Raw genomic sequence first — 17,341 nt, 5'->3', positions numbered from 1 at the left:
TATAAGTTTTCCCTTATATTATCTCTGTATTTACTTATTTACCTTTTTTATTTTTTTTGTATTCACCTCCAGCTTAAGAATAAAACATTTCCAGTACCTTTAAGACCACAATATCCCTCTCCAGTTGCATCCCCCTCCCTTGCCTTCAGAGGTAAACCACTTTTCCTGGGTTTAGTGTTAACCATTTTATTGATAATTTAGTTCTCGTGAGTTCATATCTTAGAGTGGAGTTGCTAGGTTGAATGATAATTGTATGATCAACTTTACTAACTGCAATTAGGCAATGCCTAACTGTGTCTGAAAGTGTTTGAACTGATTTTTACTCCCACCAGTAGTGAATGAGAATTACCTTTTACTCCAAAATATTGCTGACACTGTGTTGTCTTCTACTTTTAGTTTTTTATCAATCTGTTAGGTGTGATAAGTGTGTCTCTGTGGTTTAATTTTAATTTCTCTAGTTACTAATAATTTTGAGCTACTTATGTGCCGGGGCCAGCTGGCACTAGCTCAGGAGAGCTGGTTGTGCACATTCCTTCTTAACTCCATTTTCAAAGACATCAGGTTGGTTGCTTGAAATCAGCCATCATGGGGCTATTTATACCCCCAAACTCTATAAACCATGGCTTTGCCCCTCACCCCAGATAATACTTATGAGCTAATATTTATGCATTTATTAGGCATTTGTGCTTCTATGTGAAATGCTTCTTCATATCTTTTAACCATTTTTCTATTAGGTAATTTGTCTTTTTTTTTTTTTTGTATTCATGTGTAGTGATCATTTGTATGTTCTGGTTTCTAATCCTCTATTACATTCTATGTTATAAAAAATCTTCTGAATTTATTGCTTGCCTTTTCATCCTGTGGTGAAATGAACAGTTGTTATTAATATTCATGTGCTTAAACTTACCAATATTTTCATTCATGTGCTTTTTTAGAAGTCCTTCCATTCCCAAAGATATGAAGATTATTTTTCTGTATTCTTCTAAAAGTTTAAAACTTTTGATCCTTCTCTATGGTTTTATATTATTGTTTGAGATGGAGATTCTTTTCTTTTTTCCTTTTTTTTTTCCTTTTTTTGGTTCGAAGTGAAGGGAATGACCAACTATCCCAGCACCATTTATTCAAAAACCTCTTTTTTCCTAATTGATCTACAAAATCAGCTCTGTCATATATCAAGAATTCACATGTATGGATCTTTTTGAGGGTTCTCTATTCTCTTTCATTGGTCAATTTGTATATTCCTATGCAAATAACATACTGTGTTGATTACTTTATCTGTTACTATAAATCTTGATCTGATCACTCTGTCTAATTCTTTTTCTTTAAAAGTATGTTGGCTACATAACCCTTTGATCTTTTATATGTATTTTAGACTCGTCTTATAAATTCCATCAAAAGAAAAATATGATTGGAATTTTTACTGAAAATGCATTAAATATATAGATTAATTTGGGAAGAATTTACATATTTATGACTGAGTCTTACTTCATAAACACCACTGAGGAACAGAAAGGTTAACTGCATGTGGCCAGAGAAGATAGTCTATAGGATGACAGCTCGAAAATTTGATGATGGTTGGTTCATGACTTGCTGTATGGCCAGTGTTTACTGTTGTTCACGGTGAAAAGAATCATTTGATATATTGTTTTCTATAGCCCAGTAGATCAGGGCTTCAGTTCTTCTCTAGTTACAGTAATTTCTTTGTCAGGGAATAGGTTAAAATCTCCCTTGTGGTCTTTTTTTTTTAATTTTCTTTATATATTTTGAAATAATATTTTCAGCTGCATACAAGCTAGGAATTATGTTATCATCCTTTTATGAAAATGTTGTGACTCTTTAATCTGGCAGACTTCTCTTCCCCTTAATCCTTTTTTTTATTGATATTAAAATAGTTATACCAGCTTTCATGTGATGTTCACCTATGTATTTTTCCCACCCTTTTACTTTCAGCTTTTCAGTGTATTATATTTTGATTGTGTCTGTGGTAAACAACACATAATTGGATTTTCTTCCCCCATCTTACAAATTTTTGACCTTTAATTGGAAAGGTCTTTCCGTTTACATTCTTTTATTCATTAGTGCACTTGGCTTCATTTCCACCCTTTTATTTGGTGCATTTTATTTGTCCCAGGTTTTCTGGTTGGTTGTCATTTCTTGCGTCCCTTTTTTTTTTTCTTTTTTGGATTGGATCAGATTTCTCCTGCGTCACCCCACTCCCATTCCATTTATTTTCCTTTGCTGGTTTAGAAGTTATACACTGTTTCTAATTTTTAATGATTACCTTAAAAATATTTAACATCCGATTTTAACTTGAATTATAAAACTAATCACTAGCTTTCTCTTCTTCTAAATATTGTGAGGACTTTAGAACATAGGCCCAGCCATCCCTTTCTATTTAATTTCTATTTTTGCCGGTATTTTAGTTCTTTCTTGACTTTTAACATTATAAATTACTCTACTACAATTTATTTTGTGCAGTCAAACTCTGTTTAGATAGACCTTCATGTTTACCATTTTTCTTTGTTCAGTGTCCTGTCTTGTGTTTCAGACCTTCTTGCTAGAATTATTTTCTTTCTTTCTGAAGAACATCTTTTAGAAATAATGAGGATCTATTGGTAATATACTATTTTTGTTTGTCTGGAAACATGTTTATTAAACTCTTGTTCTTGAAATATATTTTTGCTACATTTAGAATGTTAAATTGGCACTGGATTTCTCTCAGTGTTTTTATTCCACGGTTGTGATATCATATGTCAGTTTGTCATTCGTTTGCTCTCTGTTGCTCCTTTTTAGATGGCTTTAAGATCACTTTATCTTTGGTGTTCAGCAAGTTGACTATAATCAGTCATGTATTGACCTATTTTTCGTTACATTGCTAGAGATTTATGGAATGAGCCTCCTGGTCTAAGGAACAGTGTCTTTCACCATTTCTGAAAAACCCTAAGCTGTTATCCTGAGCTATTTATTTCTCTGTTGTTATTTCTGGTCTCTCTTGTGTAATTCAGATTGGATGTATGCTACATCTTCTTCTGGCTATTTCCCCCTTATCTCTTCTCCTCTTTTCATATTTTTCATTTTTATTTTTCTGCTCCACTATGAGGACTGTCTTTACCTCTGCCTTCCAGATTACCCATTCTCTTTTCACCTGTATCTAATTAGACTATAAACATATAAGCTGAGTTTCTGATTATTGACTACATCTTTATTTTTAAGATTTTTTTATGTCATTCAGATCTATTTTGATGGTTTCTTGTTCCTTTGTTATGCTTTTACGTCTTACTTAATTCGTAAAACATATTAAGCATGCCTTTATGTTCTGTATCTGATCACTGTGGTATGTGCTGTCTCTGTGGGTCTGATCCTATCACTTGCTTCCTTCAGCTGACGTTCATTCATCGCAGCTTATTTGCTGTGGTCATGTCCTTTTGACACATTCAAGGTAGGAATTCTGTCAGATCTCAGTTTAGACAATATCCCCCTAGAAATCCCCCAGAAATTTTGTGTTTGCTTCTACCAGCCGAGAACCAATGTAAACTAAAATTGCAGCTTATGAAAGAATAAGCCACACGAGTAACAAGTTCTGACCTCAAGCCTGCATGAGTTGGGGCTAGTGGTTGGCAAGTAAGTTTTCAGGGGACACTTTCTTTAACCCATTCATCAGAGCCAAAATCAAAACCTTGTTTACTCCTTGAGGTTTGTTTCTTTCTAATTCACCCATTAAAGATCTCCTGTTTACCGTCTGTGCCTGATGAAACCCCAGACTGTAGGCCCCCGGGGATCAGCAAATGTCCTCAGACCAAATTGTGCTACAATGTACTCTGACTCCAGTGGTTCCCTCAGCATCACTGTTGCTTGTGGAGTTCCTTTACTTCTCTGGAGCTCAGCTTCACGCTGGGTTGTATTACATGAAATATGCGCGCCTGTCTTCCTCACGTTAGGTTGTGCCACACTAATAGGGGTTTCTGTCAGCATCTGCTAAACCATGTTGTCAAAAAACACCAGAAACGAATTAAAATGTATCGTACTGTAAGAATCAATAGTCATATGTAGCTTATTTCATAACGTTTGCAGCATCCCTGTGCAGTTTAACTTTTAAATATGTAATTAGTTAAGTGCCCACCCCGCCTCAATCAGAAGATATGCACAATAAGAGAGAAAATAAATGATGTATAAATGATATGGTAATGTTGGATAAGAGTTAGTAATAATAGGAGCCACTAATGTAAACTGGAAGGAATCTGCAGGATGTTCCTTTTGATGTGTCTGACCAGGAAAGTGTTCAGGAGCTAAGAAAGAGAATCACAGTACTTGACTGCCAGTTGAGAAAATCGGAAACGGCTCGGAAAACTTTTGAGGCATCCACTGAAAAGCTTCTTCACTTTGTAGAGGTAAATTTTCTTGTTCCATCACTTTATGTCCATTTTTAAGAATCGTATGGACGACTGAACAATATAGAGAAATGTCGAGGTGTTTGGTGGTTTGTGTAACATTCTCTGGGCTCAAACAGTTATGCTGACCTCCAGTCAGGATTTTAAATTGCTTAGATAATGGAAAGACTAGCTATCATACAGATTGTTAACAAAAATAACTGAGATAGGATAATACGATCCCAAGTGTGTACTATGTTTTAATGCACACTTTCTTAAAACTCTTGATAGTAAGTAAACATTAGTTGATAAATATTTACCCTATAAATAAGTATTTTATCTCTATATTATATTTCTGAGTATAATTGCACATTAATGTAATTGATTTTTTTTTCCCTATGTAACAGAAACACCTTTTTAATCAATTTGGGGGGAAGGAGTTATAAATATTATTTAAGAAAAAAAAAACATTTGAAAAACTATCAAAGTTACATATTGCCTTCACTATCTTGTTTGCCTCTAGGCTATTCAAGAAGTACTTTCTGATAATTCTTCTCCTCTGTCAAATTTAAGGTAAGAAAATTTAAGCACTTTCTGCAGCGTATGGCCACTGATTTCATTTTCATCTAGTAATTGTGGCTAACATTAAAATCTCTTAAATAGTCTTAATATGCTACATGACTCCAACTGCGATGCTATTCTGTAATGTCTTGTGAAAATAAATAAAAGGACACATTTGTTTTTGACCCCATCTCTGTAAAAGAAGTTCCAGGAAGTATTTAGTCAATCCACAATAACATAAAACTTTAAAACTGAGATTAGAATTTCCTTATCTTAGAATTGTGTAAAGATGAACTGAACTTGAAGTTCGTTAAGCATCCTATATATGAATAAAAGTTACTATATACTAGTCATAGGTTCCCAGCTAAGTCAATCTCAACCCAGCAGAATTATGGCAAACAGAATTTTGCAAAACATGCTCATGCAATCAATGTCTTTCATTTTCAACATTTAGTAGATATAGAGAAAGAAATAAATTTGGAAATTTGATTTGTTATTATTTGCAGTTTGTTTCCGATTTAAAGTTTCTTGCTAGGAACTACAAACATACTAATAAGATTTATTTATTTCAAACTGCAACCTTATGATCATTTTGATAAATGATGAAAGATGCATACGAAAGAAAGATTCCTGTTTATATACTTTCTTTTTTTTTCTTTTCTTTAAATATGCTTTATTCTTGTAGAACAGTTTTCAGGTTCACAACAGGATTGAGCAGAAAATACAGAGTTCGCACATAGCCCTCCCCACCCACAAATGTATACTCCTCTACCCTCAACATCCCTCATCAGTGTGGCATATTTGGTTCAATTGATGAACTAACATGGGCACATTATTATCAACCAAAGTCCATAGTTTACATCAGGGTTCATTCTTGATGTTGTGCATTCTATGAGCTTTGACAAATGCATAATTTGTAGCCACCACTATAGTATCATACAGAGTAATTTCATTGCCCTAGAATCCCTTGTGTATCATCTATTCATTCCTCCCTCCCTCCCTCTCCCCAAACCCCTGGAAACCATGATCTTTTTATTGTTTCTATAGCTTCGCCTTTTCCAGAATGTCATTTGGTTGGAATTGTACAGTTTGTAGCCTTTTCAGACTGGCTTCTTTCATTTAATAATATGTCTTTTAAGTTTCTTCCATGTCTTGATAGATTTTTTTTTACTGCACATGTATTCTTTAATTTACATATATGTACTGTTCATTGTTTCTAAGAAGTTTAGAGCTTTAGCTTTCTAAACTTACATAGTTATTCAAAGGAATAAAGCCAACCACAAAATAAGAATTACCTCAAAAAGATACATAAACCCTGCTATTAACAGTAATATTATTTATAATGGCCAAGATATGGAAGCATCCTAAGTGAACATCAAGAGTTGAATAGATAATGGAGATGAAGCATATATATATATTTATATGTAATGGAATACAACTCACCCCTAAAAAAGGATATTTTGCCATTTGTGGCCCTTCATTCACTTTTTTTTTTCACTTCAAAAACCAGAATTTCATAACTGGCAGAGACATTACAATTGCATAAAAAACAATGAAATACATAGAAATAAACTTAACCAAGGAGGTTACCTATATTCTGAAAATCGAAATGACACAAAGAAATGGAAAGATTTCTTGCACTCTTGGATTGGAAGAATCAACACTATCATAATGGCCACACTACCCAAAGCATTCCACAGATCCAATGCAACCTCCATCAAAATACTTGTGACATTCCTCACAGAGCTAGAACAAACAATTCCACAATTTATAAGGAACCACAAAAGACCACAGACAGCCAAAGCAATCTTTTGTAGGTCTTTCTCTTTTTTTTTTTTTCTTTCTTCTTTTTGTTCTCTTTTCTTATGGTTTGATGACTTTAGAAGGCCCTTTAACATTTGTTGTAAAGCTGGTTTGGTGGTAAAATCTTTTAGCTTTTGTTTATCTGTTAAGCTTTTGATTTCTCCATCAAGCCTGAACGAGAGCCTTGTTGGACACAGTATTCTTGGTTGTAAGTTTCCCCCTTGCATCACTTTAAATATATGTTGCCACTCCCTTCATGCCTGTAGAGCTTCTGCTGAGAAATCAGCTGATAACGTTATGGGAGTTCCCTTGTATGTTATTTATTGCTAATTTTAATATTTTCTCCTTATCCTTAATTGTTGTCAATTTGATGACTATGTGCCTTTGTGTGTTCCTCTTTGGGTTGATTCTGTGTGGTACTCTCTGCGCTTCCAGGACTTGGGTGACTGTTTCCTTTCCCAAGTTGAGGAAGTTTTTGGTTATTATCTCTCCAAAAATTTTCTCAGCTCCTTTCTCTCTCTCTTCTCTTTCTGTGACCCCTATAATGCAAATATTAGAGCGCTTCATGTTGTCCTAGAGTTCTCTTAAACTATCCTCATTCTTTTTTATTCTTTTTTCTTTTTTCTGTTCTGAAGTAGTGATTTCCACTAATCTGTCTTCTAGCTCACTGATCTGTTCTTCTGCCTCTTTTAGTCTATTCTTGGTTCCTTCTAGTGTATTGTTCATTTCAGTGATTTTATTCTTCAACTCTGTTTGGGTATTCTTTATATTTTCCGACTCTTTGCTAAAAACTTCACTCTGTGCCTCTATACTCCTCTTGAATTCTCTGAACATCTTGGCCATCGTTACTTTAAACTCTTTCTCAGATAAATTACCTATCTCCTCATCACCTATTTCTTCTGGGATTTTATCTTGTGCCTTGGCCTGGGAGATATTCCTTTGCCACCTCATATCGTCTATCTTTCTATGTGTTTGTGGATTCCTTCCACAGGCTTTGGGATTATTATTTTCTTATTTCTAGTATCTGCCCCTGGTGGATGAGGCTGGACTAGAGGCTTGTGCAGGTTTCTTGGCAGGAGGAGCCGGTGCCTGTCCACTGCTGGGTGAAGCTTGGTCCTGGACCTCTGGTCCAGGTGGGCAGGGCTGTGTCTAGAGGCCTTTGTGGCTTAGGAAGTCTGCTGGTGGGTGTGGCTGTGTTCCCACCCTGTGTGTTGTTTGGCCTGAGGCCTCCCTACAAGCTGTTGGGTGGGGCTAGGTCTTGGTGCTAATGAGCCAATCAAGATGTCAGCCTCCAGGAAAGCTCATGTAGATGAACACTCGCCACCAGCTTTTATGCCCCCAGGGTGAGCTACTGCCATACCCCATGTCTCCAGGAGACCCTCCAAGTCCAGCAGGCAGGTCTGGCCCAGGTTCCTATGAAATCACTGCCTCTGCCCTTGGACCTGGTGCATGAGAGTTTCCGTGTACACTTCTTAAGTGAATGGAGTCTCGTTTTCCCCCAATTCTGTGAGGCTCCCAGAACCAAGCCCCTCTGGTGTTCAAAACCAGATGTCCTGGGGTCTCCTTCTCTTCCCAATGCCTGGACGCGAGCTGGGGAGCCTGGTGTGGGGCTTAGAGCTCTCCCTCCTGTGTGAGGGCCTCTACGACTTAACAAATCTTCAGCTTGTGGGCTGCCCACTGAGGGGGCATGGTCCCAATTATATAGCGAGCACACCCCTCCTACCGTCCTGCTATGGTTCCCTCTTTATGTGTCTAGTTGCAGAAGATGTTTTTTGCTAGGTTCCAGTCTTTTTATGATGGTTGTTTAGCATTCAGTTGTGGTTTCATTGTCGTCGCAAGGAAAGGCAAGCTCGTGGTCCTACCACTCCACCATCTTGACCGGAACTCCTATTCTGACTTGCTGTTTGTACATTTTCAAAGCAATTTTTTCCTCTTATAATGGCTGCCACTAGCAAGGTACTTCTAGCAACATGTGCTTGCAGAAACATAAAAAACTCTAGCCTTTACTATAAAAACAGCAGTTTAATAAATGAATTTGGGTCATTGTATTCTTATTATATTTTAGGTTTCCACATAGCATTCTTGAATTTAGAAGAATATCTATCATCTTACACTTTTAAACTCATTTTAATGTAATGTTTTATTTCGTCAAATGAAGGAATCTGTCATTTTTTACTGTTATCTGTGCTGTTTATAACGTAAGATAACTATGTGAATTTGAATGATGATTGTTTTCAGTAAAGATGTTAAAAATACTCAGCACTCAGATTCCTCTTGTGTGATTTAGGCATGTCCCCGCTGCCACCACACCACCCAAGGTGTCATTGTGACCTTGGATAATAATGCAAAAGTTTTGGTATTAAAAATGACGATTTAAAAGCCACAGTTTGCATTTTCAGGTTCATGGAACAAAGGTAAGTTTTAAAGGTAACATTAATATATATAACTGAATCACTTTGCTCTGCACCTGAAAGTAACAAAATATTGTAAATGAACTGTACTTTATTTTTTTAAAGAAAAGCAGCATTAAGCAACTTTTCTCCATATCTTGGAAAATTAAACACTAGTAAAATTTGGTTCAGTCTTTTTAATATTCTGAATCTTCTGTAGTGGATATTGGCTTTGGTATTCTACACAGAATAAATGCTCTGTTTTTAAATTTGAGAACTGATGCTCTAGTTTCTCCTTGTGAATTAATACTATCATCTTGGAAAGGTGGATTATAAGTAATGATGGTTTTTGTGATGGTTTAACATTGTCTCATTTCAAGTAGAAGTTTTAGCATCATGGGTTTTTGCAGTAAAACTTTGCATTTTAATTATATCAGAATGCATTCATTTCAGGTGACGTTTGCACTTTTAAGAAATGATGTAAATGCTCTAGGCTGTTTTAGATTTAGGGACAGAAAATGGAAGAGTTTAAGAGATAATTTCAAGAGCAAATATACATATGGAATTTATATTTAACATTACTAGAAGTTATAGTAAATGTCTGTTTAATACATTTATGTTTAAGTGCTTACTTTAAATTTTTACAAAACTAAATAAAAGGCCACTTCATGTTAGCATAACACAAGCACTCACAAAATTAGCCAACAACTGATTTAGGAGAGTGCTGTCCTTCTGTTCCTTCCTCCTTGTGTATGAGGTCAACCTGACTTTTTAAATATGTCTCTTTATTATATAAGAAAGAACTAAAAACAAATATTGTTTTGTGTGAATCATTTCAGTTTTATGGCTATGAGAATACAATGTTTCCAGCATTAAAATTTTGTGTACAATTTTATAGCTAGTAAGAGTTAAGATTTAGCAAAGGTAGATGCTATTTATGGTATAATAAGTTCAGCTTTATTTTATTGCCCTTGTAGTGAAAGAAGAGCTATGTTAGCTTCCCAGATGTCCCTCACACCGCTGGGAAGGAATGCACGGAACATCCCAGCAACACTGGCCCTTGAGTCTAAGGAACTTGTTAAATCTGTCCGTGCCATCCTCGACATGGATTGTAAGTTTTCTGCATTTTTTTTCACTCTTTCAAAAATGATTCATTTAACAAAGCAAAAGAAGAAAATGTCAAATTTGATAGTTTAATCTTATTAAGTGTATTGGTTTTCCTGCAGTAAAATTGATTGCTTATCTATAAAAATCTTAACACAGCTCTTTGTAGCAGGAGAATATTTGCTTTATTTAAAGTGCTCAAAGTGGCTTCCAGCAGAAGATAGCTGATTAAGACATCTCTTTACCTCTACTTCCATCTAAAGTCTCTTTGAAATGGAAGAATAAATATGAAAATAAATCCACAACAGCACTGGAAACTGGAAGGGGGGAATCAATTTTGAGGAGTTTTTAAAATAATATACAACAGATGGAAAAAGATTAAAGGTACAGCCCAGCTGAGCAAAAGACCCCAGAACACAGTAAAGATGAAAGACAAGACTGCCGCAACAGTGAGTTAAGTAGAACCATGGAAACCTCCCCCAGGATCACAAGCACGGAAAACTAGAAACAGACATTGGAGCAGTCAGCAGGGTAATTAATTAAAGGGCTATGGAAAAGCTGAACCAGTTCCCTGCTCTTCAGAGCTGCTGGCTCAGGCACTGACCCCTAAGTAAGGGCCAAGAGAACCCCTCTCTTAAAGAACTGCATGATCTGTCACTGGAAGCCTCCAGAGTCAGCAAGCATTGGGCTAGAGAGCGAAGCAGTGTGATGCTCTAGGTTACTTCCAACATCCCAACAGACAGGGAAATCCTTGGGGAAAGCTTGAATAATTGGATATTTCCATCCTTTCCTCTTCCTGTCTCTAGGTACTTTTTTCCCCTTCATGGGTTTGGACTCCCTTTTATTTGTTTGTTTTCTGTCTCTTCCCTTGATGTCAGTCTGTCTGCTGCTTGTCTTTGTGCTGGCTTCTAACATTCCACTATTCCTCTAGTTTGCACTCTTAATATTGTCTATGCTGGGGACCAGATACCAAATATATATATATATAGAGAGAGAGAGAGAGAGATATAGATAAAAGTCTGTGTTAATCAAGTATCAAAATAATAAGTTTTGAGTGAAGTCCTGGGTAAGTAAATAGCTTGGCTAGATAATAGAGTAATATTCAAAGGTGCTTCAAGATAACTTTTAACTTTAAAACAATGTTGTGGAAGACTGGAAACCATGCCTCTAATAGTATCTGCTCAATTTCTGCAAAGAGTGTTTTTCTGTAATTTTGTATAACCTATTACATTTTTATATCAAATTATATTTTAGAAATCCTGTAAGAACTCTTTATGTAAAGAAATTCTGTGTGTTTTTTAGGAGGGATGAAAATAATCACGATAACTGTATTATGTGTAAGCTCGGAATTTTATGTATCAGACATTTTAAGTCAGTGTGGGAACAGTGGAGGGAAACACCGGCACACACAGCCCAGTGGACACTGCGATCATTAATTTTACTTACTTTGCTAACATCAACCTTTACTTTTGTCAAACATGATTATTCAAAGAAAATATTTGAAATTCAGCAGAACTTATTTGGAAGAAAAGTGAAAAGTTACATCTGCACTTTTTATCTGATACAAGGTTATCTTGTAATCTAGTAAATACCTATTCTGCTATTTAAAACTAGCAAATAGTTTCTATGTTGTCTTTTTATTTAGAAATACAATTGCTAATGTTTGCATATTTCTCAGAACTTTGATAATTTTGTATGATATATCTTTGTAAGTGTGATAATTCAGATAAACTTAGCCCATTTTTCTTTTTCTTTAAGCAGTAGCTTTTCCCATCACAGTGAAGAGCAGAAAATTACAATCATGAGGTAGACAACTGAGCCACAGTCTCCACCTCATTTCCTTTGCTGTGGCTATCTGGTTATTTCAAGTTACCATTTGAAATTTTTACTTGAGTAATGACCTCTACTTTCTTCTTAATTTAAGTACACTCTAGCATATTATACTATGAAATTTTGTCAGAAATGAGGATAAGATTTCTTATGTCTTATAGCTTAAAACCAGTCTCTAAGTAATATCTGGACAATTCTCAACCATTTTTGGATCATGGACTCCACTGAAATCTAGCAAAAGCCCTCTTCCCAGAAATGTGCAATTGCACACATTTTGCATCTGTTTTCAGAGTGCTGATGAGCCCCAACCTAAGGACCCCGATGTAGAATCACAGGGAACACCAGTGCTTTCCACAGCATTGGAAACGTGGCCATTCACATCCCATAAGAATACCTCCACCAGTGGGAAGTATGTGAATCACAGAGGCAGCTTGGAGGCAAGCAGCACTTTGAATCCATGGAAACAGTGCACCTCAGAATCTCTGATGGTCCTCAGAGGTGCCCCAGCTGATCATCCATCTTCACTAGGCAAAGTATTAACCCCTGGGCCTGTTTCCTCATATAAAAGGTAGAGGTCATAATATCTGAAGTGGTAGGACTGGAGGATTAAATGAGAGAGCATGTAAAGTAGCTAACAGAGCGCCTGACCGTGTAAGAGTCTCCATAAATGAGCATGGCTGCTGCTGCTGCTAGTGGTGGTACCCCATTGTTACTGTTTAAAGGAATTCATTTCAGTCGTTACTACTTTTTCTCTGTGGTATTCAGTCATTATTTTCTAAAGCTTCATTCATCTTGGGTACATTTGCAAATGTGATAGATGAGAGCTTTTCTTAAAATATAACATTTAAGGTTGGTATCGATTTTGAGTTAGAATGTAATCATCACAGGAAGCTGCGGTTAAATGTCTGAGTCAGTGTCTTATCTTTCGGTTGTTTATTGCTAACCATAAGGAGACTTAGGTCTGCTCTGTCACATTGCTTGCAGTGAAACAGTACATAGACAAAATAGGCATTTTCGATCAGGACCGGAACCCCTGGATGTGCTTATGTTGATCTCCATCAGTATTTACATGGTCATTCTTGTCATGCTTTAGTGTGATCTTTATTTGAAATAACTACATGTTCTGAAGTGTAATGTTTGTTTGATTGACTTCTAGACTAACAAAATTCTGTAATGAAAGCAGGAAGAGGCTGTTCTATTTAAGAAAAAGTGTATATTAAAACAATACCTGGTCAGATATCCAATAGGAGGTCTTTAATAGAAGAACTTACTTACTTCCTGGTAAATTGGCAGTGGAAACACAGGCATCTACTTTCCTTCCCCTGGAAATGACGAATGGAATATAAAAATAGGGTAGAAATCTGCAAAAGCACTAGCAGTTACAGGCAAATCCCCAAATCTCTTCAACTTAGGTAGGACCTCATAGAAGAAAAGACCAAAGTCCAACTTGTTACTCCCTCTACTAAACAACAGTAGCAATTATGGGAGTAACTGGAGGGAACCCCGGCAGGAGGGCACCCCTAGTGCATTCTAATTTGAAGGGGTAATGAATGAAGTCAAAGACTGGCTAGTGGGGAGATGGACTCTTCTTACTCTGTTATCTCGGTGAGTCTGTGCCATTTGTTGAATCTCAAGGTCCACACAGACCTTTTGTAAAGCAGAAGGCCAGCTGGGGCTTGGTCCCTTAAACCGCCTAGATGCACTTTCTACATGCACTGGGGCATCCATGTGACTAAATGTAAAGGGGACCCAGCATAGCGGCTTCTGCACCACCAGCCACATTGCTCCGCACAGCCGCCTGTGGTCCCGGCTCCCTTCTCACCCTACTCAGACTGCTGCATGATCCTTATACATGCAGTGCAGGGACTCGTGGGCCAGCCTCCCACCTGAGCTTTGAGAATGTAACTCCAACAGCATGGTCAAATGTCAGGGCATCCAGGGGGTTCACACATTCTTCCAAGGGTCAAAAACGAATTCTGAGTAGAGAGCTCTTTACATTCAAGCTCGTATAAAGAGAAATATCACACACATACACACACAGTCCATTTCAAGCCCTTATAAATAAATATATAATTTACGTACAAATATATGATTATGAAAAAGTCTACAGTATTAATTCAAGAAAATAGAGATAGCTGTCAAGATTCAGAATAGACTTCAGGATCAAGATGGTAGCATGATCTCTTGCCAAAACCACCCCATTCTGCTCCTACACTTAGAAATGACATATAAAATTGTGTATGTGTGTTTGAAAGATAAAGACCAAGAAAGGAACACCTTCCTGCATCAAAGACAGAGGGTAAAACTATAATGATAGCTGGAGTCTTAAGCTTCTGAGATTCACAGGATTGAGATGAGCAGCTGGAGCAAAGGTTTCTGCACCCACGAGGGCCCAAATGATGCCTGAGCAAAGGAAGCAGGGAGCAGCTACCTCCCCGCAGAAAATACGCTTTCTTTTCTTAAATTACTCACATATTAGGCATTAAAAAAATTCCTCCAATTTAGGAGCCATCTGGGCCTGCCACTAATTAAAGTTGAAAGTCAATATTCTCATCCACCACAGGTGGGGATATAACTTGGCACAACATTTGTGGGAATCAGTTTTGCAAGAGCTTTTAAAAGGTCTATTTGAAAAGTTTTTTTGAGAGTTTAAAAAAAAAAGTTTTAATGGTCATGTATTTTAACCCAGTAGTCCCACCTGTTGGTATTTTTGCAAAGAAAATAATGAGCAATGTGCTTAAAAATGTATATATAAGTATTTCCATCATGGCATTTCTTATGGATGTTCAACTGTTACAAATTGGTTGAATAATTATATAGCTTTTACTCAACCCATTGAAAATAAGGATAAACTTTTCCTCTGCTAAGCGATAACCATCTGATTACACATGTCTGTCTGTGTGAGAACCCTACCTCAGTTCAGGTATTCCTATCTGAAATTAGCAATATTTTAACTTTTAAAATTAGAATGTCAGTAATAGCTTTGTCTTTACATTCTGAAGCTAATTGGAAGTTATTTAGGCAGATGGGAAAACATTTTTGTGAGAAAAAGTGGAAATTCAGTACTGCCGTGTTTGAAAGCCTTCATAATTTTTCTTTTAGACCCAAAACTCAGCCTTGTTATAGCATCTTCTCATTGTATTTATTCTAGGTCTCAAATCTTTGCTCTCCTTATTTCCTTCAGAGCATATATTTATTAACTAACATGAGTTTATCAAAGGAAAAGCCATGTATATATGTTTGGTGAAATTCAGCTGTGCTATTCAGAATGGACATTATGGTATTTACTTCCACATAAAGCAATCATACTATTTATATATCTTTCTCCTTCTAGAATTGGGGAAGATATTCCAGGCAGAAGGGAACAGCTTATGTGATTCTAATGCCATCTGAGAGGCAATTTCACCTGTTTTTGTAAGGCAGACCTGTTTTCTAGTGACTTGATTATTCAGAGCCAGATAATACCCACTGTAAATATTCGTGGTGTCTTACCATTCAAGAAAAACAGTAAACTCACATATTCTCTTGTACTGTTGCAAACTGAAAGTAGGTCACTGGTGTAATGTTGCATTAAGAAAATAAATCAAATTTAATCTTGGGTGATTTCTGGAAAATAAACTATGCTTGAGTTATTTAATTTTGTGTTAATGGACAAATTATTATGAGCGTCAAGAAAAATTAGTAATTTCTTTCCTGGTACAGTTTTATTTCCAAGAAAAAAAAATGTGAGAGGAAAAAAATATATCACTTAAGGAAAGGTTAATCATTTAGATTCACTTAGATTCACTACTTCATTCTTTCATGAACTGTTTATTGAGTATCTACAGTGGGCCAGACCCTGATGTGGGCCCTCTGAAAACAGCATACACCGCATCCTTGCTGTCAAGCTGCTTGAGTAAATTGTAAGGGCAGACATGGACAAATAAGTTAGCAAGCAAGCAAGCACATGACGACTCCAGACAGTGACAACTACTGTGCGTATAATGAACCAGATTACGCGTAAGGGAATGTGAGTAAGTGGGGATGCTGCTCCTCTTTGAGGAGGTGACATTTGAGCGGAGATCCAGCCAGGAGAAAACTGATGGGGGAAGAGGTAGCTTTTGAAGCCAAGTTCCAAAGCCCTGAGGTAGGAGCAATCCTTGACATGTTTGAGGGACAATTTTAAAAAGCTTGGGTATGTGATGCATACGAGCAAACAGGAGAGTAGCATGAGATGAGGGCAGAAGTGTAGAAAGGAACCAGATCATACAGGGCTTTGAACATCATACTGAGGAATTTGGGTTTCAGAAGGAATGACATGATCTGATCTACATTTTAAAAGCTCATTCAGGCAGGAAGTCTAGTCAGCTATGACATGACTGACTTAAGAGATGGTATGGCTTAGGCTAGGTTTGGGGTAGCAAGAAACAAATATCATTTTTAAAAAGAGAGATTAGTAATTATATATAATTTTTTGAACACTGGAAGTTCAGTATTAGTGTTTAAACTTGATATTCACATGTGTATTGGGTCAGTGAGTAGCCAAAAGTACAGGAGCACAAAGCAGTTATCTGTCATCCTCTTGGATCTTTTTCTACCTCATGTTTCCCTATTGTTCCTTCTGCACCTTAGTTAACTGGTGGGTATTTGCCTTTTTCATTAAGCAAGTTTCTGAGAATCAAAGTGCTGAAACGATATAATAATACCAAATCTTATTGCAACCATCTACTGTTCTCTACTGGTACACAGGAAGCAAATATAATAGTTTGTCAGTCATAAAACTCAGGAAGCCACCATGTTTCCAGTATTTAATATACACAAACAGATATCCAGGGTGAATCAATCGCAGAGCTGTGTGGTATGCGTTTTCATGGAAGATCATTTCCAGGACAGTGTTTCAGATACATACTTTCATCGCATATACTGCCAGCAGCCATAAGGTATGAAGGCATGGCAAGACTTAATTTCTCCCACAAGGTAGGAAATTAGTCATCAGGGGAATCGCAGGATGTACAATATCTAGGATTTAATTAAGTAAAAGGCTGTATACCTTAGTAATAACATGGTGAACAGACTATAACATAAAATGATTTCCAGCACAAGGGCAGAAAAAAATACAAGGACTACTTCAGAAATTACAGAAGGCATAGATGGCAAAGTATAGTGAATCATTTGTCTTCCAAAAAATGAAACTCTAATTCCTTTCACAATTAGCACCGACTATAATAATAGAATGTCTGAAGTGTAGTTCAAGTTGCAGTCCTATCACTGGACAAGCAAAATGTCAATGATGGCAAAAAGAAAGAT

General features: G+C 36.6%; 1 protein-coding gene across 11 annotated transcripts in view; it reads left to right on the top strand.

The window, feature by feature from the left end:
- Window positions 1–17,341, top strand: part of STXBP4 (syntaxin binding protein 4) — a 187,230-nt gene that overhangs the window by 109,306 nt on the left and 60,583 nt on the right. For 10 of the 11 annotated variants that reach the window (XM_072938618.1, XM_072938613.1, XM_072938617.1 and 7 more), the window contains 3 exons: window positions 4,272–4,388; window positions 4,891–4,940; window positions 10,099–10,232. In XM_072938618.1, coding sequence (XP_072794719.1) covers window positions 4,272–4,388; window positions 4,891–4,940; window positions 10,099–10,232 — 301 coding nt within the window. Of the gene's footprint in view, window positions 1–4,271; window positions 4,389–4,890; window positions 4,941–10,098; window positions 10,233–15,389; window positions 15,693–17,341 lie in introns of those variants that run through there. The other variant, XM_072938619.1, reaches the window with a different exon arrangement.

Source organism: Vicugna pacos, chromosome 16 (genome assembly GCF_048564905.1).
Source record: "Vicugna pacos chromosome 16, VicPac4, whole genome shotgun sequence".
Classification (NCBI taxonomy): Eukaryota; Metazoa; Chordata; class Mammalia; order Artiodactyla; family Camelidae; genus Vicugna; species Vicugna pacos.
The sequence above is the reverse complement of the archived record's forward strand: the minus strand, read 5'-3'. Positions and strand labels throughout refer to the sequence as shown.